At 47.6% G+C, this 19,288-nt stretch overlaps 1 protein-coding gene across 2 annotated transcripts in view; it reads left to right on the forward strand.

Moving 5' to 3' along the window:
* Znf592 (zinc finger protein 592) overlaps positions 1-19,288 on the forward strand; it is a 52,733-nt gene that overhangs the window by 11,617 nt on the left and 21,828 nt on the right. Inside the window, exons 2-3 of one of the 2 annotated variants that reach the window (XM_063250071.1) lie at positions 3,478-3,583; positions 16,059-18,301. In XM_063250071.1, the coding sequence (XP_063106141.1) occupies positions 16,079-18,301 (2,223 nt within the window). In that variant the 5' untranslated portion in view covers positions 3,478-3,583; positions 16,059-16,078. The remainder of the gene's footprint in view (positions 1-3,477; positions 3,584-16,058; positions 18,302-19,288) is intronic. The other variant, XM_063250072.1, reaches the window with a different exon arrangement.

Below are 19,288 nucleotides of genomic sequence, written 5' to 3' on the forward strand. Positions count from 1 at the left end.
TGAAGGCCCTGAATTCAGTCCCCAGTAGCAAAAAAAAAAAAAAAAAGGAAAGAAATAAAGAAAACAGCCCAACAAAGTTCAGGACCAGCCTGGGCAACATATCAAGACCTTGTATCAAAATAAAACAGAGAAATTGGAGAAATCTCATTGACCTGTGCAGCCAATAAAAACACACCACTCAACCATTGAGAAAGGTACCCGGCTCATTAGGTAAAGATCAAAGCAAGATGCAGGACATCTGTGTGTGCATTCACACTGATCTGTGCACATGCCTGTGGGCAAGGGGAGGTGTTTCTCCAATAAGTATATATTTCTCAATTCTGTGTTGGATGGAGCTTGAAGAGTGGCTTTTCCTGTAATTGTTTCTTTAATGTAAAACTATAGCAACTGCTATATATTATTACAATTTTGGGGGGGGGGGCTTAAGCCAAGATTTTGCTGTATAGTTCAGGCTAGTTTTGAACTCACTACCTACCCCAGGCTGGCCTTGAACTTGTGACAGTCTTCCTGTTTCAGCCTCCTAAGTGCTGGGACTGCAAGTGTGCCCCTCCACACTTGGCTGTAACTTTTGGTTTTTTGGTCTTTTTGAGACAGGATCTCACTATGCAGTTCAGGCTGGCCTTGAATTCACTTTGTAGTCTTGGCTGGATTTGAACTAACTTCCATCTCCAGTTTTAGGGTCCTGAGTGTTGGGATTACAGGTGTGTGTCATCATGCCCAGTTTGTAACTTTTGTAGCTTTTTAATAAAGGAAAAATAAGAGCTTTTTAAAAAGACAAGGCTGGGTGTGGACTCCTGTAATCCCAGCATTGGAGAGGCTGAGGCAGGAGGGTAGCAATAAATTACAGGCCAGTCTGAATTACATAGTTAGTTCAAGGCCAGTTTGAACTACAAGGAGAGAGGCTCTCTCAAAAGACAAAACACTAGAGTAGAGATCTGAAGGAGGTCTGCAGCCATGGGACTAGCTGAGGGAAGAGTGGTCCAGATGAGAGAGGATCAAATACCCAAGCCCTGGAGGCAGAGAGTAATTGAGGTGGTTGACTGCGGAGTTCTGTACAGGCCTGACCTAAGGAGGTTGGCTGCCCTGGAGGTCTGGGGTCAGGGCTCTCACAGCTGACCCAGGTCTGGTCTGGTCTGGTTTGGTTGAGTCTTGTTTTGTCTCTTTTCTGCTAGTACTGGGATTGAACCCAAGATACTCATAGTGAACCACATTTCCAGTCCCCCATTCCCCTACCATTTTGAGACAGGATCTCACTAAGTTGCTTGGTTTGGGCTCAAACTTGTGGTCCTACCTCAGTCTCTCAGCCAAAGTGTTTCTAATGTGCACCCAGGGCTGAGAATCATTAGTTGAAGGGTTGAACAAGTTCTTTGCTTAGTATTTGGTTTAAATGGTAACTGTGAGTAAGAAGACTGCAGCCCCATTTCCATGGGGAGGCTAAGCCAGTGCCTCATGGACCTGCAGGAGGAACAGGAATCTCCCACGGTGGTTGTCCTTTTTGGTTTGTGCCTTTTCTGCTCCAATTGCTTCCCCTCTGAACCCCAGATTCCTTGTTTGTGGAGTGAGTGGCTTGAACTGAATGGTTTGCTATAGTCTCTTTGGCTCTGATAGGCCTTAATGTTTCTGGTGCTGGAAAACCTAATCTGAAATTAATATTCTAGAATGGCATTTTCTAATCCTGGTCTTACAACACACTAAGGTGTGTCATAATGGTGACAAGGGTACCCTGAATGTCTCAATATCAGATTGAGGGGACTTGGTGCCATATCCAGTAGCACCCTGGCATAGGAGGGTGTTGAGAAACGGGAGATGTAAACACTGCCTTCCAGTGCACAACTTAGTGTGCAGGGCAGCTGTCCTGGCCCTGGGCATGCAGGCTGAGTGCTTCTACATGCTGCTGTATGTAGTCTTGAAGGCTCCTTTCAAGATGGAGCAGTGTGCTGTGACTATAAAGTTGTGCACTGCTTCTGGGTGGGAGCAGTGTGGGCCCTGTGTGGCCTCTATAGGAGCCTGAGCTTAGGATCCTCAGCCTTGTCTCTATGTGTGCTGCCTAGGAGAGGCTCTCTTGCCAGCCTGACTGCCCCATGGCTGGGCCACCAGCTTACCCTGGAGCAAATAACCAGAGGCAGCTGTGGGAGCATTTCAGGACTTAGTTACTATTGGACAGCAGACCTCAGACACCCCTTGGCCCCTGGTCTTTGCCTTTTGTCCTCATTTAGACATTACAGTGTCTGCTTGTTAATGTTTTAAAATGTGAAGATCCCAGCTGGGCACACCTGTAATCCCAGCATTTTGTGGGACTGAGGCAGGAGCATTGCAAGTTGGAGCCCAGGCTGGGCAACCTTTGAGACTCCGTTTCAAAATAAAATGAAAAGAGTTGGGGCTGTATGCAACTAAGCGTGAGTCTCTTGAGTTTAATTTTCCTAGTACTGACAAAGAAACCAAACAACCAAACCCCACCCCTCCCAAATTAGAAATTCAAGGAAAGAGACCTTTGCTTTTGTCATTTATAAGTTCATGTACCTGATAGACCATTAACCAGAATTGGGGTTGTTTTGTTTTGCTTTGTGGTACTGGGAATTGAGCCTAGGACCTTCACACTGAGCTAAATTCCCAGAACTTTTTATTTTATTTTATTTTTGAGACTAAGTTGCTAAATTGCCCAGCCTGGGCTCTAGCTTGCAATCCTTCTGACCCAACCTCCCAGAGTGTTGGAATTACAGGTGTGTACCACAATGTCAGCTTTCACTGATGTTGGTGAACACTGTCCAGGGCAGTTTCAATCTCATGTGGTGGTGAAGCACTTTGCCAAAAGAGATTCTCAAGTTCAGCCGTGTTTGAAGAACACCTAGTTTAAAATAGTGGATTTGGCCAGCTTTCTCTATATTACCTCTCGGTCTCATTGCCCACTCATGTTTGTCTTCTCTGTCCTCTCTGGAACCTGTGATCCCACTGCTTAGCTGCCCAGCTCTGTGCCTGGCCCTCTGCATCCTCAGCTGTTCTGGGGGTTCTTGAGTGCTGTAGAGGAGCTGTAGATTAGGTAGATTAGGCAGGACATCCCTCGCCCCATATCAGGAAATGTGAGAGGGAAGCTTGCTGGCTATGTGGAAGACACATGCCTTTGCTGAGTGACAAGTAGTGTGGCCAGAGGTTTACACATAGTGACTCCTCCCTCAACCTCTGTAAGAGCCCAGGGCACAAACTCGCCCAAGGTCACGCAGCTGGCGAGCAGTCAGCTGGGTGCTGAACCCAGGCAGGCTCTGGGCGCTGAGCCCAGTTGGGGGAGGGGGAGGTATGGGCCGGGAGGGGTTTGTCCTTGACTACCTTTGGGGCTTGCGTTGAGTTTATGTTTGGAGATTTTCCAGAGGGTCTTACCTACACTGCTATGAGTATAATTAGGGTTTAAACTGTCTTTTTCTTTACTTTAACATTTGCTTTCAAATCCATTTTAAAAACATTTTGTTTTTCTTCTTTCCGTAGGTGGTGTTTGGACACTAGACCATGTGCCTAGGTAGTTTTTTCTTTCTCTGCAGCTCTGCTCCCCCAGCAACGCTCACCACACCCTTGTTTTGAGAACCTCACTAAGGTATGATGCCTAGGCTGACCTGAGCTGGCCTTGAAGAGCTGAGTGTGGACACAAGAGAGCTTTTCTGTTCCTTGGCTTGGTTTTGTTTTGGTGGTAAAAGATATACAAGAAAATTGATCATTTTAAGCATAGAGGTCACTGTCATTGAGTGCTTTCAGAACTGTGCTGCCCTAAGTCCCACCATTTCCAGAACCTGTCATGTCCCCTCACAATTCTGAACCCAAAAGACGGCTGCTCCCTGCCTCTCCCACACCCCGGGTCCCTACCATCCAATTTGCTGTCTGAATTTGCTTATCTAGGGATGTCATATGAGTGGACTTATTCAATCTGTATCTCTGTATGTGGCTCATTACTTAGCATTTTATCATCTCCATGTTACAGTGTCAGAAATGTTTTCTTCTTATTTTTCAGGGCCTCATGCAGGTTAGGCAAGTGCTGTACTGCTGAGCTATAATCCCAGTGCCTTCCTTTCCAAGACTTTGCATTTGTATTTATCTGGCATCTGGTTTAGCTCTGCATGCAGGATACTTGAGTTCTTCTACCTTTGGGGTATTGTGCCTCGTGCTGCTGTGAACAGGGACATGCCAATATTTTGAGAGCCTGCTTTGGTTCTTTTGAGTGAACCCAGAAACACAGTTATTGGGTCATGACCCTTTCTTTTGTTTTTTTGGGACAGGGTCTCGCAAGGTAGTTTAGGCTGGCTTCAAATTTACTGGGTAGTCCAGACTGGCCTAAAACACGTTGGCAATACTCCTGCCTTAGTCTCTGACTGCTGGGATTACAGATGTGCCACCACACCCAACACATGTCATTTTTTTGTTGTTGTTGTTGTAGTTGTTTTTTTTGTTTTTTTTTTGTACCAAGGATTGAACTCACGACCTTGTGCTTGCCAAGCAGGTACTTATGCTGCTGAGCTAAATCCCCGGCCATCATTTTCTTTTTTAATTTTCAACGAAACTGCTGTACCTCCATAGTAATTATAGCATTTTGTATTTCCTCCAGCAGTGCACAAGGATTTCTCTGTTTCATATTCTTGCCAACAATTGTTATTTTCTAGTTATGAAAACTACCTGTTGAGTGTGACTGTGATAGTTATCTCACTGGATCCTGGGGTCTACTAGCCAACAATTGAGTCCTTAGGTCCCAAAATTCACAAATGAAGAAAATTCTACTCTGACATAGGCTCCATGTACTCCTCCTCAAGTTCAACAGTTAACAATTCTGGCAACCTCCTGTTTCATTTATTTGCTCTTTTTCTTCTCCTCCTATCCAGCGTTATTTTGAGGAAAACCCCAAATATCACATCGTATTATCTATGTATCTTTAAAAGATGAGATTTTTTTTTTTTTAAATGGGGGAGGTTATGGCTATGCTGCGCTTAAAGTGATCCTCCTGCCTCAGCCTTAGGAATAGCTGAGTCTACAGGTGGGTGTCACCATGCCTGGCTAAGAGCAAGACTCTCAGTGTTGTTTTTCATCTGAGGATGGAAAGGCACTGTTGCAACAGACCTTTGGATGGAGTACACCCCTGCTGTCCATTGCTGTGGTCCAGCAGGGACCTGGGCAGGGCACACATGGGAGGACAGAAGGGTATTCGCTCTGCTGCCAGCCAGAGTTGGTGGTGTAGGGCTTCTTGGCAGAGGCCCTGTGGTTCTGCAGAAGGCTGAGCGCCTGAGGCCTGAGCAGTCATGGTGGGAGGCTCTAAAGCTCTGTAGAGAGGAAAGAGGAAGACATGGTGATGGAGAAAGCGCGTAGAAAGGAGACAGTTGTTCTCTGGTTGTCTTTCAGTGGTGTACAAGTGGCAGTATGTGCTGCACCCCCATTGCATTGGGGTCCTTTCCTTTTTGCTGGGCACTGCAGTGAGCTGTAGCTCCCAGCCAACCATGAGATCACCAAGGGGAACCATTGTCCTTTTGGCTGTGTTTTGCTGCTCTTCCAGAGCACTCCATCCAGACTGCATAACTTTTAAACAGTACACATTTATTTGGGCGACGGTATTAGAGGCTGGGAAGTCCAAGGTGGCTGCATCAGCTGAGGATCTTCCTACTATCATTGATGGAAAGGTTAGTGGGCATGCATGTGAGACAAAATCTAGCTGAACTCTCCTTTTCATCAGGAACTATACTTGCCTTTATTAATCCATTCTTGAGAATGGAACCCTTATGGCCTTATTGCCTCTCAAAAGTATCCCCTTATGCTGTCAGGATGGTGATTGAATATCAACATGATAGCTAGCTGAGAGCTAGCTATCTGGGAGGCTGACACAGGAGGACACAAATTCAAGCCCAGCCCGGGCAGTTTGGCAGCTGAGGGAGATCTTGTTTCTAACTAAAAATAGGAATAAAAGTAAAAGAAAATAAAGGGTTGGAGTTGTAGCTCAGGGCGAGGGCCCTGGGTTCAACCTCCAGCATCCAAAAAACAGCAACAATGATAAAAAACATGAGTCTTGAAGGAAACGTTTAAACCACAGCAGTAGGATAGGTATATGAAATCCATTATCAACTTAGGAAATTTTTAATTTGCAGAGTTTCATGCAAGCATGACCCCATGGTATAGTGAGGAACAGCTGTGTACATGTGTAGGGGAGAGGAGGAGGAGGGGAACGTGAGGTTAGGGAGGCTAGCAGAGGCTCACCTCTTACTAGCCCTTTGCTGCACCAGCTCCTCATTCCTGTGCTGATCTGAGGCTACCACTGAGACCTCAGCACTTAACTGTGCATCTTGGAGAGTTGTTGGGATGATCGTCTGCTTATGGCAGACACAGTTGGTGGCAGCCTCAGAGTAGCATACATGGGCTACCAGAGAGCGATCCTGAGGAGAGCCCACTTCTGGGGCTGGAGGTTTATTCTTACCAGATCAGAAGGTTTGCTTCTGGCTTTGATTTGGGGGTGCCCATGAACCAGAAGTGATGCTATTTTATGAGCTCCCGTGCGAGAGCTGCTCCCAGGATAGCCTGTGAGCAAGAGGGGCCTGTGCTGAGATCTGTGTGCTAGCAAGGCCCAGGGAGAGGGTGATGGAGGATGAGGGCCATTTTATCTACGACTCAGCTGTGTAGATGTTGCTACCTATTCCTAGTTTCTGCTTCTCCTTCAGCTTCATAGTCCTGCATGAGTCTTGTAGTTGTCTTTGCCTTTAGTATGATAGTTTTTTTTTGTTTGTTTGTTTTGGTTTTTTTTGGAGGGTCTCTCTATGCAGTTCAGGCTGCCCTTGAGCTCATTTTGTAGCCCAGGCTGGTCTTGAACTCACAACGATTCTCCACCTCAGCCTCCCGAGTGCTGGGACTACAGGCATGAGGCCACCACGCCTGGCTAATGTGACCGTTTTTTGAATAATTCTCATGTCATACAGTTTGCTCATTTAAAGTGTGTGATCAGAGGTTGTTAGTTGTTCACAGGTTTATTTTTCTGCTGAAGAAGCGCATGGTACCCATAGTGTACCTTTTCTCTCCACTAGTGTTGAACTGACTTTACCCTTATTGTGGACATTTACCTGTAAGACATCTTCCATTGATAAAATAATTAAGCTTAATCAGCTTTTGCCAGGCTTAAGAGGCTGAGGCAGGAGGATCTCTGCAAGTTTGAGGCCCGCCTGAGCTACATAGTGAGTTCAGGGCCAGCCTGAACTACATAGTAGGGCCCTGTCTCAACAAAACACCCAAGAGCAAGATTATAATCAGCTCCTAAAATGGCCCGGGATTCATAGACCAGGGCTGTTTAGTCTCTTTCTACTAGTGAGGCTTCCCTCACCTTGGAAGGTCTATTTATAAAAAGTTTAAAGGGGTTGTCATTGTAGGCTTGTGAGAGTGTGTATTTAGCAACACAAGGACCTCGGCTCAACCCATAGTACACACACGTGTGTTGTATATACAGATGCCCATGCACACATGGTATTATTTGCTGGTTTGCATTTTTTTCTTTTCTTTTTGAGACAAGGTCTTGCTATATAGTTCAGGCTGGCTTTCAGCTTACTATGTAGCCCAGGTTAGCCTTGGGCCTACTGTGATCTTCTGCTTCAGCCTCCTGAGTGCGGGGATTATAGGCCTGCCTGGCGACACACAAAAGAGTTTTTAAGGCTAAACACAAATCAGTAAGCCTGCTTGAAAATCTGTGACTGTCCTTGAACAATCTTAGCTCTGTCACATTCTGCTTGTTTTTTTCCTTGTTATTGTTGTTTTGTTTTGTTTTTTTAGGTAGTTTTAAAATCACTGTGTAGTCCAGGCTGCTCTGGAACTCAGTGCAATCCTCCTGCCTCAGCCTCTGGGATTGCATTCTGGGCTTATATTGCCACCACATTGACAGCTCAGTCCCACTCTGCTGGTGGGTTAGCCTCTAGTAAACACAGTGCTACTTACATACAGATGATAAAGAAATGAACAGGGATCTGTGTCAGTCGTGCTAAGTGCTGTAAAAAGAAGCTGCAGAGTGAAAGGACCAAGCTTGGGGTAGTATCTCCCATGGGAGAGCACCTGCCATTAGGACAGGATTGCAGGTCTGGTGGGCATGTGGAAATGTCCCCCACAGAGCCACCAGCAGGGTTCTGGGTTGCACCAGCTGCGAGAGCCTGGCTCTTCCTCAGGAGGTCGTGGCTGCAGTGGGTTTTGGTATAGGAGGGCTGTGGTTTGCTCCCGCTTTAGAGCAGTTTGGCCAGTGTGTCGGTCCTTCCTGTAGAGGGTGCAGAGGCAGTGAGAACCCAGCCCTGGTGCTGGGGGTGGGGAAGGTGGCTGGTGTGGGGTCTTCCAAAGGTGTGGGGACAGCACCTGCTTATGGGTTGGAGCAAGACTCTGCAGCAAAGAGAGACTGTGGCCTAAGCAGCTGGAGGACGGAGACATCACTTACCGAAATGGGGATGATGGCGAGTGGGAACCAAGGGCCAGCGTTAGACACATGGAGTGCAGGTGTCCGGTAGGCACTGAGTGGAGAGCCAGCCTAGAAATCCCAGTGAATGGTTCAGTGAATGCCTCTGCGTTCGGGTCACAGTGGAGATGGAAAACTGTGCTGTGGGAATCATGGAGCATCAGGAGCTCAAGGGAGGGGAGTGCGGTGTGTGTAGAAACCTTGTGCTCTTCATGAACTTTGGGGCTCCTGGCATAGGGTCACCCCAGAGTAGAGTCTGATCCTCCAGGCTGTTTCTTAAGTAAGCCTATCTGTGTGTTACGGCATTTGGTGACTGGCGGTTGTGCTCTCCCTCTCTAAGCCCTTCATTCTCTAATTGTTGAATGAAGAAGTTGGGTCAGATCAGTGGCTGGAAACATTTTGGTCAGCTTTCACACTCAACAGTAGTGGTCAAGGCCAGGGTATTGGTAGTAGAGTCACTCCCGTGGTGCTTCTTGTGGCCAGGCCAATGGCAGTATGCGGGCAGCATTGAAAGGCTGGTGGACCACAGAATTTCTTGTTTTGTTTTTGTTGTTGGATTATTATTATTACTATTATTTTTAAAATAATAATTGTTTTTAAATAATTATTTTTAAAATAACTCATTGTGCAGTTCAGCTAGGCCTTGAATTTATGATGTAGCCCTGACTAGCCTTGAATTCTTGGTGGTCCTCCTGCTTCAGCCTCCTGAATGTTGGGATTTTAGATGCCATCATCCTTGGTCTTGTTTTGGTTTTTTTTGAGACAGGATCTCACAAAGTAGTTCAGGCTGGCCTTGAACACATAGCAATCCTCCTGCCCCAGTCTCCCGCATGCTGGGATGATGTGCCACCATCCTCCGCTTAGAACAGATAATTTCTGAGATCTGTTTTGACTCTGGCATGCTGTGAATTTCCACCATGGGGTTCTGTTGCTAGGAGATGGGCAATCTGCTTGCAGTGGTGGAGAAAGACCCCTGAGCAGGATAGGTGAGGGTAGGTGCCTCAGGGATGGTCTGGAGGCCAGGGAAACATCTTCAGCTCTCTGCCACTGTAGCTGTCCTGGAAATAACAGCGAGGCATTGTCTGAACCCAGCCATGAAACAGCCCATGGAGCTGTGGACAGTGCTGAAGACTAGTGATCTCTGTACCCCAGAAGGGCTTCTGTGGAGGGAGCCAGGTGTCGGAGGAGGCGTTTCGGTGGGGGACCTGAGTCTTTAGCTGGGATAAGGAGAGGTCAGTGTTCTGGGCCAGGCTGGGCCCTTTTCTTCCACTGGGGACAACAGACCCTGACTCACAGGCCTGAGAGGCAGAACTGCCCGTGTCATATGCCTGGTGGCAGAGACCGGGCTTGAGTAGAGGCCCCTCCAGCTGAGCAGCTGGAGCTTAATCCCTAACGTGATGGTGACTTGGAGCACAGATCTATAGTTGATAGCAACCATGGATAAGAGCATTAGAGGGAAGACAAATGAAAGATTTTGTTGTTTTGCCTAGGGACCCTAGACAGCTGTTTCCTAGATGCTGCTGAGAAGCTTTCTAGGCCCTTTCATTTTGTTTATTTATTTATTTTGGGATTTTTTTTGAGGTTGGGTCTTGTTATGTAATCCAGGCAGCCTTGAGTTCTCAGTCCTCCAGCCTCAGCCTCCCAACTGCTAGAACTAGAGGTGTATGCCACAATGCCCAGTCTCGTTGTTTCATATTTTGCTAATGGTTTGTAAAGTGGGTTTGTAATCAATATAGGAATCCAAGCAGCCAAATTGATAAATTTTGGGATTTTATTAGCTGAGCTCATGTAGACTCCTGTTTAAAAGTCAAACCAAGTGGCCCCGAACTGGAGGGGTACAGGAAATTTAAAGCAGAATACTGCAAAGCAAGACATCCTGTTGGAAACAGTTTAGCTAGAAGCTTACATTAATTTTGGTTGACACCTGTATCCTTCTTCTTTGTTGAGCAGGTTAATTTTTCTCTCTTGTGGGTACAGCTCATTCTGCTCTTTTTTATCGGACTTGTACTCAGTAATTTTTCACTCTTCTGGGTCAAATACAGGGCACAAGTCAAATACAGGCCACAAGATGGCGTCAGTTATGTCAAGCTACAACAGTTTGAACACAGAGTTTTTGCACAGAATGTTGTCCTCTGTCTAATAATATAGTAAGTCCCTGATTTAAGAATGAGTTCCATTCTAGGAGAATTGTTTTTAACTCAGATTCGTTCATAAGCTGACAAATGAGGCTTACGTAGCATACCTGTAACAGTTCCCACACAAATGTTTCTTAAATTGGGGACTGACTATAGCTGTGACTTTGGGTCACCTGACCTGTCAGCAGCCTGGTCGAGTATGGTAGCTGTCTGCTTGTCCACCTGGGAAGTCATGTCTGTAGGAGCCATTAGTTCTAGCTTATTTTGCCCAGTCATCACAGCCTGTTCAAAGGACTTGAATTCCTTGAAGTTAATTTTTTTTTTTTTTTTTTTTGAGATAAGGCTGGCCACGGACTCACTGTGTAGTCCAGGCTGTGATCCTCCTGCCTCAGCATTCCAAGTGCCGAGATCATAGATGTGCCCTACCATGCACAGTATGGTTAATTTAATTTTACTTATTAAACTAGGGCTTGCCCAGGTCTTGCCCAGGTAACTTGTGACAGTGTAGGAGAGAAAGCTGGGTCCAGTGATTTTCAGTTCCTTGTTATTTTAGCTTTAGTCTGGGGCTTTGTGATGGGGCTTTTCCCTGTCTCTTGATCCATGAAAGTTTCCTGGGCTCCTGTCGGCATCACCCTTGAAGCAGTGCCCCTCTCTGGTCAGCGTCCCTGTGGAGCTGTGGGAGCAGCAGTGCTCTGTCTGTCACTCTGCTTTCCCTTCAGATATAGAGGAAGTTCCTCTTCCTGGCCTCCACTTCTGCTCTGAAACAACTCCCTCGCCCCATCGCGTCTCTCCCTTTCTCCTGTCTATCCCTCCATCTCTGTCTGTCTTTTCTTCCCTTTCTCTGTCTAGCATTTAACTCTACTCTTCCTTTCCTTTTTCTTTCTCGTATAGGGCGTTGAACCTAAGACCTTTACATGGAGCTACATTTCTAGCTCTTTATTTGTGATCAGGTCTTAATAAGTTGCTAATTTATCACAGCCTCCTGAGTGCTGGGATTACAGGTGTGCACCAACACACCTGGCTTTTTTTTTTTTTTATTGTCTTTGATATAGGGTCTTGCTGTGTAACTCAGGCTGGCCTTGAACTCATCATGTAGCACAGGCTGATCTTGAACTCACACTGGTCTTGAACTCCTGCCTCTGCCTCCCAAGTGCTGGAATTACAGACCTGTGTCGCCATGCCCAGATCTTTTCTTTTTTTTGTTTTTTGGTCTTTTTCACTTTTATCGGTACCAGGGATCGAACTCACGACTGCCTGCTTGCAAGGCAGGCACTTATGCCGCTGAGCTAAATCCCCAGCCCCTCCATGCCCAGATCTTTCAGCTTTCTTAAGATGAATTTGTCTTAGTTGTTTTCTTTTAAGCCAGGACATCGTGTTGTTCGTGATACTTCTCAATTTTGCCAATTCTTTTGCTGGCATGAATGATGTTGACCTGATTGTTCTGTAGGCAAAGCCCCCCCCCGTCATCTCCTGTAAGATCTTTGCTTCTGTCCATAGCTGGGGCACACAGTTTAGCAGAGAGGAAGGGGACTTGGAAGCAGGGTTTAGAGTGAGGTCATTCAGGTCTTCATTAGTATTTCTGAGCATATGAATAACTTCTGCCCATCTTGGGGAATTGTCTGAAATGACCAGGGTTAAGGTTAGGTAAATTTTTGTGACATGTCCATTGGCAGCTGTGCTGAACCCTCAGAAAGTTGCTCCAAGGTAGCTTGGAAAAAATTTCTGTAGCCCTGAAAGAGCTAAAAGCCCAAAGTGACAAATGGTGGTGAAAATCACCATAATTTTTGTCTTTTGGTTTTGTTGTTCACTCTGGCCTTGCACTCATAGTGGTCCTCCTGCCTTACCCTCCCAAGTGCTGGGGTTATAGGAATGCACCATAGTGTACCTGGCTGTGAATTGTTTTTGTTTTTGTTTTGTCTTTTTTATTGGTACCAAGGACTGAACTCACGACTGCCTGCTTGCAAGGCAGGCGCGTATGCCGCTGAGCTGAATCCCCAGCCCCTGTGAATTGTTTTTATATATAAGATATGAATGATAGTAACTCTATGTTGCAGATACTCTTTTTGCTTTGTTGCTTACATGAGTAGAGCTTTTTGTTGGTTGTCCTTTCCTTTACAGCTTCTTTTTTGGCTTTTTTACTAGGGTAGTTTCATTCATTTTTGTTTTCCACTTACAGAAACACTTAGGTTTCATGGGTCCCTTAGTTGTTGTTAATTGATTGCTCTTGGTTTTGGGTTCCCTTACCTGGGTGGAATAAAAAAAAGTTGTGAACTTTGGAATTTTTTTTGAAGACAGAGTCTCACTGTGTAGTGCAGGCTTGTCTTAAACTCATTATGTATCCTACGCTGGCCTTGATCTTGTGGCAATCCTCTTGCCTCAGCCTCCTACTAAAGTGCAAGGATTATATGCATGCACCACCATACCCTGCATGAGCTTTGATTGGGAGGGGGACTTTGGGAATCAAACTCATGACCTGGCACTTGCCAGGCAGGTGCTTTGCCACTGAGCTATATCCCCAGCCCCCTGAACTTTGAGTTTTAAAAAGAACTTTTGGTTCAATTGGTGTTTGTTTATGATATATAATAATTACATTCATTTAGGGAAATATCTCGTTTGGATCATTTTCATTACCTGCTTCCCACATTCAAGAAGTCTGTAAGACTTCAGTTTTGTTACTGAAAACCTTAAGGAGGTTTTTTTCTGCTACTGATCTGAGCTGCCACTCCGTCTAGCTTGACTCCCCTCTGCCTGCTTTCAGCTAGTACCTGAGGTGCCTCTGTGAGGAAAACCTGCTTTCTTCTGATGGAGCAATCTCCCCATGTCAGGCGCCCAGCCAGTCTGTCACACCCTGTCCTGCCTGCTTTTTTCCGCCCCTTTGGGGGACCAGGTTACTCTCCCCTTCTTCAATTCTTTTTCCTCTAGACATTTGAGAGAAAGGAAAGGAAAGGAAAGAGGAGAGAGGAGGATAGGCAAAGTGGAAGGGCAGAGAGAGGACCAGCTGAAAGTGAGCACTGCGATGTGTCCTCATGGTCATGGTTCCCTGTGTGGTAGCTCCCTCAGTGGCATGCCACCCTGCTCACTGGGTACCCTGTCTTTTTTTTGTTGTTGTCTTTTCTCATTTTTATCGGTACCGGGGATCGAACTCACAACTGCCTGCTTGCAAGGCAGGTGCTTATGCCCCTGAGCTAAATCCCCAGCCCCCGGGGTACCCTGTCTTTATGATGCTAACTCTTTCTAGTCTAGGTGACAGTCATTTGTTCTGTTCAGAAGCTCCTCCCCATGAGAGGTCCTGCGAGTCCATTTGGATTACTGGTGTCACACCATGACTCCTGGTGACCGAGATGGGGTCCTTCCTTGTGGGCGGGCACCTTTTCCTCTTCTGTGAGACCTCCTGAGCCACACGTGGGCTTTGTGGCGGGATTGGGAGGGGTGGGAAACCAGACCTGCAGCCCCTGATGGTCCCAGGGCAGGAAAGGTATGCCTCTGCCTTGCCACCCGCGCTCCTTGTGTTTCTGAATGGCTTTTTTATTTTTCCTTCTAAAAATTACAAAAATGATCTCCTAGCTTCCCCCCAAAAAAGTTTTGAAAAATAATTTAGCAATAATCTAACCACCTATGTAAGTTTTTTTCTTTAAATTGTGGATCAACTCCATACTTCATTTTATATTACCAGACTCTGACAGTATTTTTGTATTAATCTATTTAAACTTAACATTGTAGGTAACATTCTGTGTTGATAGAATTTCATAATTAGGATTTTTATTGGCTACAATACTCCATCAAGTGTTTAAACATCCCCTTCTCTTGGACATTTAGCTGTGTGTGTGTGTGTGTGTGTGTGTGTGTGTGTGTGTGTGTGTGTGTCTTTCCTCTGTGCTTTCCTTTTTTTCTCTTTCTTTAAGATGAGTTTTTGCTGTGTTGCCCCCTAAGTGATCTTCCTCAACTGGGCATGGGAGGCACATACCTAATTCCCATAGTTGCACACAGTCTTAGAACTTGAGGCAGTAGAGTTGTACATTTGAACCCAGCTTGGGTAATTTAGCAACTTGGACTGTCTCAAAATTAAAAATAAATAAATAGGATTGAGGATGGAGCTCAGTGTGAAGGTCTTGGGTTCAATCCCCAGCCCCCAATTCTGCCCCTACCAAAAAAAAGGGATCCTCCCTTCTCAGCTTCCTGAGGGCTGGCCTACAGGCAGACACTGCTGTGTCTGGCTTCTTTGTGCTTTTTTAATGCATTAGCGTTACAATTTTGTGTATGACTTTTGGGAATTTTCCTTCTTAGGTTAAGTTTCTGGAAGTGGACTTCCTATACTCTAGTTGGTCACTTACCTGGCAATGTGGAGCAATTACATTTCTTTCTAAAAAAGTTGTGCCAATCTGCTCGAATGGTTTCCAGCATTAATGTAGTATAAGAAATGTGGAAGCCAGAAGCGTCTTGGGATAGTGAAGCAGATGTAGGATTTAGGGCTGGACAAGGGATGGAGATGGCAAAGTTGCTCTTCCTTCTTCCCACAGGCTTGAGCCAGCCAGTTTGAAGCTCCATGTTTGTACTAGCGGGGTAGCTTAGGGGAGGCTCTTACCAGAGCATGGCTGTCCTCAGCCAGCTGCGTAGCTCTGTAGCTTGCTTCACGAATCACGAAAGAAGTGGGAGCATTAAGTTAAAGTAGCATTGTTGTTCTGGTTTTTGTGTATTACATTACAGTAGAATTTAGTTTCCTCCTAAACTGTCACCTGGCCAATTTGGTAACTATGTGGTCCCTTGAGGGTCACCCTACTCCTTGGGTTTATTCGACAATCAGTAACAATTCTAGAGTAAAAAGTCAAGGAATCGAGTGTGTTTGCTGAATAGAGAAAAAGTTGCCTAGGTAGGAGATGATGTAGTCAGGTGTCATGTACGAATCAGAGGTTTTCTAGAGGAGGGAAGCTTTGAACAATGCTTGAGAAGAGACTGGGGCCAGGTGTGGTGGCATACATCTATCTGTATTCTGAGCACTCGGTAGGCTGAGGCAGGAGGATCACTGTGAAATTGAGACCTGTCTGGGTTACACACCAAAAAAAAATAAAAAAAATAAAAAAATAAAAAGAAAGAAAGAAAGAAAAGAAAATGGGATGGGGCTGTGAGGCTGGCTGTTTGCTAGACACAGTTCATCACAGAGGTGATGAACACAGAGGTGTTGACCCTAGATTCTGGCCCATGTGAGACAGGTACACCCTGTCTTATGACCATTCAGTCAGTAGGGACTCATAGGTACTGAGATCCATGCTCTTCCAGGCAGGGTTGCCACTAAATGTATGTTTCTCTTTCCACCTCTCCCCCTACCTTCCAGCATTTTAGGAACCTCTTAGGGTAAGACTCACTGTGTAACTTCTGTCATAGAATATGAGATTCTACGTGGGTGTAGCAGCAGTGCATGTGGGACAGTGTAAAGATGGTGTCAGAGTCGTGTGGCCCTAGTAGTCACTGATGGTGTCCTGTTTCTGTTGCAGCCTTTGGTGAGCCTCCAGCCATGGGGGATATGAAAACCCCCGATTTTGATGACCTTCTTGCTGCCTTTGACATCCCAGACCCCACAAGCCTTGATGCCAAGGAGGCCATCCAGACCCCCAGTGAGGAGAATGAGAGTCCGCTCAAGCCCTCAGGCATGTGTCTGGATGAGAGTGTGTCCTTGTCTCACTCAGGATCTGCCCCGGATGTGCCAGCCGTGAGTGTCATCGTCAAGAACACCAGCCGCCAGGAGTCCTTCGAGGTGGAGAAAGACCACATCACCTCTAGCCTCCTGCACAATGGTTTCCGTGGCCCAGATCTGCCTTCGGATCCCCCCAACTGTGGGAAGTTTGACTCCACTTTCTTAAATGGAGATAGCACCAGGAGTTTCTCTGGCAAGCTGGAGCCTGTTAAGTCTGAGCCATTACCTACCTTCAACCAGTTCAGCCCGATCTCCAGCCCAGAACCTGAGGATCCCATCAAAGACAATGGGTTTGGGATAAAGTCCAAGCACTCAGACAGTTATTTCTCACCCCCTCCTGGATGTGGGACTGTGGGGGGCCCAGTACTGGAGACATTGTCCAAGTTTCCAGTCCCAGAACTGCACATGTTTGATCACTTTTGTAAGAAAGAACCCAAGCCCGAGCCCATGCCCTTGGAGAGCCAGGAGGAACACGCACGAGGTGGGCAGAAGGTGGCGGAGCCCCACAGAGAACTGGATTCCAGTCGATTCTTTGGGGAAGCTTTGGACTTCAACAGCCACCATGGCCACAGTATCAGTGAGCCCAAGAAGCCTGCCCTGGAGCTGGGAGCCTGCTCATCTGTGCCCCCCAGACAGCGACTCAAGCCTGCTCACTCCAGGCTGTCCTCATGTGTTGCAGCCTTGGTGGCCTTGCAGGCCAGAAGGGTGGCCAGTGTCACCAAGGAAGATCAGCCTGGCCACGCAAAGGATCCCTCAGGGACCACCAAAGAGGGTTCTAAAGGTAGCCCCAAAATGCCAAAGTCACCAAAGAGTCCCCGGAGTCCTCTGGAGGCCACTCGGAAAAACATGAAGCCATCAGACAGCCCTCGGAGCATCTGCAGTGATGGCAGCAGCAGGGGCTCCCCGTCTGTGGCTGCCAGCTCCCCCCCAGCCATCCCCAAAGTCAGAATCAAAACCATCAAGACATCATCAGGGGAAATCAAAAGGACCATTACCAGGATCCTGCCAGATCCTGATGATCCAAGTAAGTCCCCTGTGGGGTCACCTGTAGGGAGCACCATTGCTGAGACCCCAGGCGAGGTGCCAGGGGATGAGGGCACAACCGTGCCTGTGGAAGGGCACCTTCCAGAGGCAGGCACACATTCAGGGAGCCCCCAGGGTGACAGGAAAGGGGATGAGAATGTGACAAAAGCTGGTGACTCTTCATCTCCCTGCAACAGCTCTGTGCTCCAGGTCCCCAAGGGGGCAGCCCAGGCCTCAAAGATGGGCAAAAAGCAACAGAACGCGGCTCCTCAGGCCCCAGCCCCTGCCAGTCTCCTGCCCAAAGCCGTGCACCTGGCCAACCTCAACTTGGTCCCCCACAGCGTTGCTGCATCAGTGACGGCCAAGTCATCTGCACAGAGACAGAGCCAGCCCCAGCTCACGCAGATGTCAGTGCCCCTGGTGCACCAGGTGAAGAAGGCTGCCCCCCAGATCGTGGAAGTGTTCAACAAGGTCCTCCACAGCTCCAACCCCGTGCCCCTCTATGCACCCAATCTCAGCCCACCCGCAGACAGCAGAATCCACGTGCCGGCCAGTGGCTACTGCTGCCTGGAGTGTGGGGACGCATTCGCCTTAGAGAAGAGCCTGAGCCAGCACTACAGCCGGCGCAGCGTCCACATTGAGGCACTGTGCACACTCTGCTCGCAGACATTGCTTTTCTTCAACAAGTGCAGCCTTCTCCGGCATGCCCGTGATCACAAGAGCAAGGGGCTCGTCATGCAGTGCTCTCAGCTGCTTGTGAAGCCCATCGCTGCTGATCAGATGTTCGTGTCAGCGCCCCTGAGCATCCCGGCCCCGGAGGCCTTGGCCACCTCCTCATCTCCCAAACATGGCGTCACCTCAGGCAACAGCAACCCCCCGCCCCCAGCTTTTCCACTCTACCCAGACCCAGTGAGGCTCATTCGGTACGGAACCAAATGTCCTGAATGTCACAAACAGATGCGGGACTACATGGTCCTGGCTGCACATTTCCAGAGGACGTCGGAGGAAACCGAGGGGCTGGTAAGCAGGCCCTGGCTCCAAGGGGTTCCATGTTGGGTGCTGGGAGCACCACTGGGGTTGCATTGTCTCACAAGAAAACTCTGATTCACCTGGACACAGCAGTTGGTGTTTACTGGGGGACAAATCTGGCCCTTAACAAGGGGAGACCTTGAAGATGTGTGAATGGGTCATGACTGCCCCTCAGTCTACCCTGCCCTCAACCTCTGGGCTGCAGGCCTGTTATCAGGCCCAGGTGGGGTCTTGGCTGGATCACTACCTGGGGTTTGGCAGGTGTCTGGGCTTGTCCCCAGAAAGCCTGGGAACAAGGTGGGTGTCACTGTCTCTTTGTCTCACTGTTCATTTGAAGACTATGTTTTTAGTAATTTGTTCTGCCCTGCTGTGGCCATACTGTCTTACTGAGTCCCCTTGGGGACACTTTGGCAGGGCCTGCGGCAGGGCTGGAATGGGAGGAAGGAGAGTGCAGGTAGAGAATTCGTGGGTGCTGTGGCCTCCTCTTACCCAGGTTCGAACCACTGCTTGCTCCGATTCTTGGTTATGCTTGCTGAGCAATTTATTTTTAGAGGCATTCTGCACTTGTGGCTGTAATAGCAGGTCCCCTTGTAGAGGTGGCTCCCAACGTGCTCCCACCTGTCTTCTGAAGCCAGGGCTAGAGGACCTGGGAGGGGAGCAGATCGCACTATGCATCTCAGTTCATCTGGGACCATGCTGCGTTGGTACCAACAGGCTGCACATGTTTTCCCAATGCTTGCCATGCTCTGGCCCCTGTGCTGCTCAAGCAATGCCATTTTCCTCTGGGAATGCTCAGTGGCTCAGCAAGGGCAGTTGTCATACCCAGTAGCTGCAATGGGGGACAGACTGAGATTGGGGCCAACCTAGATGATGAACCTACTTGTACAAAGTGCTTTAGAGGCACTAATTCATAGTGATTGCAAGTATAGGGACAGTGGCTCAGGAAGTGACATTTTGGCTGGGTCTGGGAAATTGAAT

Source organism: Cavia porcellus, unplaced genomic scaffold (genome assembly GCF_034190915.1).
Source record: "Cavia porcellus strain 051 isolate PalLab524CR breed Dunkin Hartley unplaced genomic scaffold, mCavPor4.1 scaffold_6, whole genome shotgun sequence".
NCBI lineage: Eukaryota > Metazoa > Chordata > Mammalia > Rodentia > Caviidae > Cavia > Cavia porcellus.